Source organism: Nicotiana sylvestris, chromosome 3, assembly GCF_000393655.2.
Source record: "Nicotiana sylvestris chromosome 3, ASM39365v2, whole genome shotgun sequence".
NCBI lineage: Eukaryota > Viridiplantae > Streptophyta > Magnoliopsida > Solanales > Solanaceae > Nicotiana > Nicotiana sylvestris.
The window spans coordinates 75732637-75738466 of NC_091059.1; the positions used below are offsets into that span (position 1 = coordinate 75732637).

Below are 5830 nucleotides of genomic sequence, written 5' to 3' on the forward strand. Positions count from 1 at the left end.
TGCCGCAACGTCACTAGCATCACATATGAGCTCAAATGGCAAGATCCAATTGGGTGTGGTGATGATGGGAGTGGTAGTCAATCTATACTTGAGAAGTTCAAAAGCTTTCATGCAATCATCATTAAACACAAACTTTGCATCCTTTTCCAACAGCTTGCACAAGGGATTTACCACTTTGGAGAAATCTTTGATGAACATTCGGTAGAACCCCGCATGCCCAAGAAAGCTCCTAACTCCCTTGACGGAAGTAGGAGGAGGGAGTTTTGAAATCAATTAAATCTTCGCTTTGTCCACTTCAATACCGTTCTTTGAGATCTTATGGCCGAGGACAATGCCCTCCTCAACCATAAAGTGGCACTTCTCCCATTTAAGTACTAAGTTGGTCTCCCCACATTGAGCCAACACCTTGTCAAGATTATTCAAGCATTCTTCAAAGGAGTCACCCACAACACTAAAATCATCCATGAACACTTCCAAAAAGTCCTCCACCATGTTTGTTAATATAGCCATCATACACCGCTGAAAGGTAGCCGATGCATTACACAAACCAAATGGCATCCGTGAGAAAGCAAAGGTGCCATACAGACATGTGAAAGTAGTTTTCTCTTGGTCTTCCAGTGCAATCAAAATCTGGTTGTAACCTGAGTACCCATCCAAAAAGCAATAGTAGGAACGCCCGGCAAGTCTATCCAACATTTGGTCAAGAAAGGGAAATGAAAAGTGATCTTTATGGGTCACTTTGTTCAGCTTTCGGTAATCCATGCATACCTTCCATCCGGTGACAGTCCTAGTGGGGATCAAATCATTTTGCTCATTTGTGACCACAATCATACCCCCCTTCTTTGGCATACATTGTACTGGCGAAGTCCATGAACTATCCGAAATGGGGTAGACAACCCCTGTATCTAGCCACTTGATAACTTCCTTCTTGACGACCTCTTGTATAGCCTTATTCAACCTCCTTTTATGTTCCATGAAGGGTTTGGCATCATCCTCAAGTATAAAATTTTGTGCATGAAATATACGGGGCTTATCCCCCGAATATCAGCTAGAGTCCATCCAATTGCCTTCTTCCTTCTTTAGAGCACCGTGAGGGTTGCATCTACCTGCATGTTAGTTAAACAAGAAGAAAGAATAACAAGTAAAATTGAACAAAGACCCAAGAACTCATACCTGAGGTGTGAAGGCAAAGGCTTCAACTCCAATACGGGAGGCTCCTCGATTGAGGGATTTGCTGGTGGAGTCTTGCGGTTCTCAAGATCCAAGGAAAGTTTCCGGGGCTCATATATGTAAGAACCCATTCGTTGCAAAGCATTGACATATTCCACCAAGCCTTCATCTTCAGTCACATCATGGTTCAACAACACAGCTTCCAAAGGGTCCTCCACATTTATCACAGCGCTGGTGTCTTCAACAATCACCTCTATCACAAATTGCTATTGGGTTGCCTTATTGATTTGCAGACATGGAACATAACTTTTTCATCACCCACTCGGAAGGTGAGCTCCCCTGTTTCCAAATCAACTAAAGCCTTCCCTATAGCTAGGAAAGGTCTCCCTAATATGATCCGCACCTCATAGTCAACCTCGCAGTCCAGAATTACAAAGTTCGCGGGAAGTATGAACTTGGTTACTCGCACAAGCACATTATCTATAATCCTCAATGGCCTCTTCATTGTCATATCCTCCATCTGCAACCTCATGGATGTGTGCCTTGGTTGCCCAATCCCCAATGTCTTAAACACAGAATATGGCATCAAGTTAATGCTTGCCCCTAAGTCGCACAAAGCTTTGGCAAAATCGGCACTACCAGTAGTGGACGGCATTGTAAAAGCACCGGGGTCTTCTAGCTTTGGGGGCCATAGAATGTACAATGGCACTCACTTGGTGCGTCATCTTGATTGTTTTACAATTCATGGATCTCTTCTTTGTTACCAAGTCTTTCATAAACTTGGCGTATCCTGGCATATGTTTAAGAGCCTCCACCAAAGTTACATTTATCGACAAGCTCTTCATCATATCAATAAATTTCTTGAACTGGTTCTCATTGTTCTGTTTTGCAAGCCTCTGAGGGTATAGTTGAGGAGGCCTTGTCAAAGGAGCCTTTGCATTGGGCACTACCATTTTCGGCATGTCTATCACGCGTTCCCTAGACGGGTTCACATCATTTTAAGTCTCCTCCACGTTGTCATCAATGTCAATTCTCACTTCTTCATTCACAATATCATTACTCATTTGCACTTCATTGCTTTGATCATCATTATCTTGCACCAACATATCATCACTCACAACCTTTCTTGCATTAGAGGTATTATCAACACCACCTATACCACTCCTTGTAGTCACCGCCAGAGCGTGGCCCGTATTGTTCCCTCCATTAGTGTTTACTACCATGTCACTAGGTAGTGCCTCCTTAGGGTGAGTGTTCAAAGCTTGTGAAATCTGGCCAAGTTGGACCTCCAAGTTGCAGATAAAAGTATTATGGGATGCCAATTGGGCATCGGAGTCGGCATTTTTCATCATTTGCTCAAAAATTTACTTAATCCGTCCCAACTCATTGTTGGACGAGCTAGGATCTTAAGACTAAAATGGAGGCGGGTTGTTTGGTTGTTGATACATCGGAGGCCTTTTAAAGTCCGACCCTTGATTCCCTTGATTACCATTATTCCAATCCCCTTGGTTGTTGTTGCCTGCCCAATTGCTTTTGTTATTGCCACCCCAGTTGCCCTGGTTACCCTGGGTGCCCCAATTTTGATTGTTGTTCCCCCATTTGCTTTGGTTCTTGTTGTTCCCACAATTCCAATTTCCTTGTTGGTTTTGATTCCCCCGATTTCCTTGGGATCTCCATTGTTGTTGTTGATTTGGATCATTGTCCCGTTGTCCTTGGTAATTGTTCACATACTGAACTTCTTCACTTTGCTCATCTTACACATCTTCTTGGTTGTAACCCCTACTACCTTGCTCATATTGATCCGGATTTCCTTGAGTTTGTTGACCTCTTTGTCGCCTCTTGTTAACCATCATATTTACCCCTTCCATGGCATTCACTTGTCTTGGCGCTTGAACTTGCTGCAATTGAGCATTGGCCAACTAGTTCATGGTTGTAGTTAACTCGGCTATTGCTTGGTTGTGGTCATAGAGCTCTTTGTGCAGTTGAATGACATTAGGATCACCTTGTGGCACATTAGCTCTACTTTGCCATACCGAGGAAGTATCTGCCAGCTCATCGAGTATATCACACGCCTCAGCATAAGGATTGTTCATAAAGTTTCCCCCGGCGAGTTGGTTAACTACACACTGGTTGGTAGTGTTGATGCCACAGTAGAATATTTGCTGGATTATCGCTTCGGTCATTTCATTGTTCGGACATTCTTTCACCATCGTCTGATTCCTTTCCTAGATCTTATGAAGTGGTTCATTTGACTCTTGTTTAAAGGCAAGGATCTCATCTCTCAGTGTCGCCATATGCCCCAGCGAGAAGAACTTTGCTATGAATTTCTCGGCCAACTCATCACAAGTGGTGATGGAATGGTTGGGCAATCTCCCAAGCCAATTTAGAGCCTTCCCCCTTAGAGAGAATGGGAAGAGCCTTAATCTTAACGTGTCCTCAGTAATGTTGGTTTGCTTGCTCCCCCAACATATATCAACAAAACCCTTGAGATGTTTGTAGGCATTTTGGTGTGGAGCTCCGGTGAAGAAACCTCGTTGTTCCAAGAGAGTAAGCATCACGTTAGTTATTTGGAAGTTGCCCGCCCTAATTCAGGGCGGGACTATTGCACTTGCGTATCCTTCATTGGGCAACACCCGGTGTGTTGCCCTTGATGGAGGTGGGGGAGGATTTGGAATATTATCATGAGGCGGTCGGCCTCTCCTTTGTGGTTGTGGTTCGGGTTGAAGCTCATCCAAATTATCATCGTCTACCTCCTCCCCCAAAGGCGAATTTTCGAGAGCATCATTTTTAAGAGCCATATTGTACCTGAGATCAATTCACAAACAAATTAGCAAATCAGAAGGAAAGAAAAACAAGAAATACAAATACTCGAAGATATAGCTAAAAACCGTTTAACTCCCCGAAAATCGTGCCAAATATTGATCGGTTCCAAATCTTCACTACTATAGAGTAGTAAGGATGGTCGATGCAGGTTTACCCAACAAAGGTTGGGATCGAATCCACAAGGAGTTAATTAGTTTGGAGTTAGGTTTATATCCGAGTAGAGATGCGGGTTTTTCTTATAATTGCACTTCCACAAATGGTTGGTTTTGTTATCTACTTCTAATTCTACTTCTATAGCATGCAGTAGTTAAAGCTAAGTACAATATTTTTGTTGGTTGTTTTCAAGGATTAAAAGGGACTATGGTAGTGACTTCCGCCTAGGTGGATATCTAACAGGTATCGAGAATTCAGGGAAAGCTTGTTATGATTGGGGTCGTGATATAACCATCACACATAAGTGCTCATTCTATACCTCTCGATAGTTTGAGTGACTTTACCCAATTTGTCTTTCTCAAGTCCAAATGGGTGTTCATGCATAGCAAATGATATTGGCTCAAGTCGGGTATTACTATCTCTAGGTTTAACCCTTTAATTGGGGATATCAATCTCTTGAATGTACCCCAATTCCTTGTTAGCCTAATTTTCCTAGACTTAGTCTCTATTTCTTAAGAAGAATCTAAGTCATAAAGGCACGAATCAGTGTTTGCAACCACCAATCCTACAATTAAAGCATGAATCAAGCTAAATATCACTAACCCATAAATAATTAAACCCTAAAATTCAAGACCCATTAAATACCCATACTAGGATTGGTCACAACCCTAGCTATGGGTTTAGCTACTCATGAAACTAGCAGAAATCAAAGATAAAGATGAAATATAAGCTATAATATTCAAATACAAGATGAAAGTCTAAACATTAAAGATGAATCTACTCTAAAATTACTCAAAAGGGTAAAAACCAGCCATTCATGTGTTCCTCAACAAAACTTAACCTAAAAATCTGAAAAATATCTATTTATACAAGACTAAAATTCCCAGACAAAAATGCCCTTGCGGAAGTTTCAAGAAGGCGTAATTCCTACCGTGTCCATGCTTGAGCTCTCGCAGCCACGCAATAACGAGCGTGGTCTGCATTTCTTCAATTCTGGGCTTGGTTTTGAATTGGTCTCGCAGACAGCGTAAAAGCCATAGCCTCCGCGTTAGCTTCAACTGCGGCCACGTAATTTGGAGATGGACCACTTTCTTCTATTAAGCTTGACTTGCAGAGTCTCTGAATCTTCAAACACCACTCTCAGGGGAAATACCAATGCGGCCGCATCAGATATTTCGCGGCCGCGATTTTCAATCACGGTCAGCGGTAGCACTTGTGCTCAAATTTAGCCTCTCTGAACTTTACTTTCGCGAGCTACGTATTTGTGGACGCCTCAGCGGTAGTCCTCACGTGGCCTCTCTTTTCCATTGCGGTCATCGGTCTAGTTCCAGCCTTGGATTTGTGCAAGATTGACTCCTTCATGAGTTGATTATGGCTTCATTGCCACATTTTGACCAACCCTGCAGACAAGCACATTAAGTCAGTTTTTGGGAATATTTTTACACATTTTTATCCAAAACCTAACCAAAAGAGAGCATAAGTGGCACGCTCCGAACCTGGGGGGCGAGACCAGCACCCGGTGCCTCACCTATTCTTGCGTACCAATGTGCGACTAAGGAACTCTGAACATATGATGTCATACTTTGGCCATGGGCCTTATTGCAAGACAACTGCAATTGTTGACTAAATATTAATATAAAGCTGGGCTGACAAGGCCATCATAATTACTACAGCTGCCAAACCA

General features: G+C 42.7%; 1 protein-coding gene across 1 annotated transcript; it reads right to left on the bottom strand.

Annotated features, from left to right (window-relative positions):
• Nucleotides 1–1102: 1102 nt before the first annotated feature.
• On the bottom strand, nt 1103–2123 carry LOC138887545 (uncharacterized). Its single transcript, XM_070169305.1, has 4 exons — nt 1935–2123; nt 1574–1849; nt 1174–1436; nt 1103–1106 (listed from the first exon to the last, which is right to left on the bottom strand). The coding sequence occupies exons 1-4, from the start codon at nt 2121–2123 to the stop codon at nt 1103–1105; spliced, it is 732 nt and encodes a 243-aa protein (XP_070025406.1).
• Between the last annotated feature and the right edge of the window lie 3707 nt (nt 2124–5830).

Coding starts and splice junctions, on each gene's coding strand:
- LOC138887545 (XM_070169305.1), bottom strand. CDS start 2,123: ATGGTAGTGCCCAATGCAAAGGCTCCTTTGACAAGGCCTCCTCAACTA. Junction 1,850..1,934: donor CCAAGTTTATGAAAGACTTG/GTAACAAAGAAG, acceptor TGGCCCCCAAAG/CTAGAAGACCCCGGTGCTTT. Junction 1,437..1,573: donor ACTGCGAGGTTGACTATGAG/GTGCGGATCATA, acceptor GCAACCCAATAG/CAATTTGTGATAGAGGTGAT.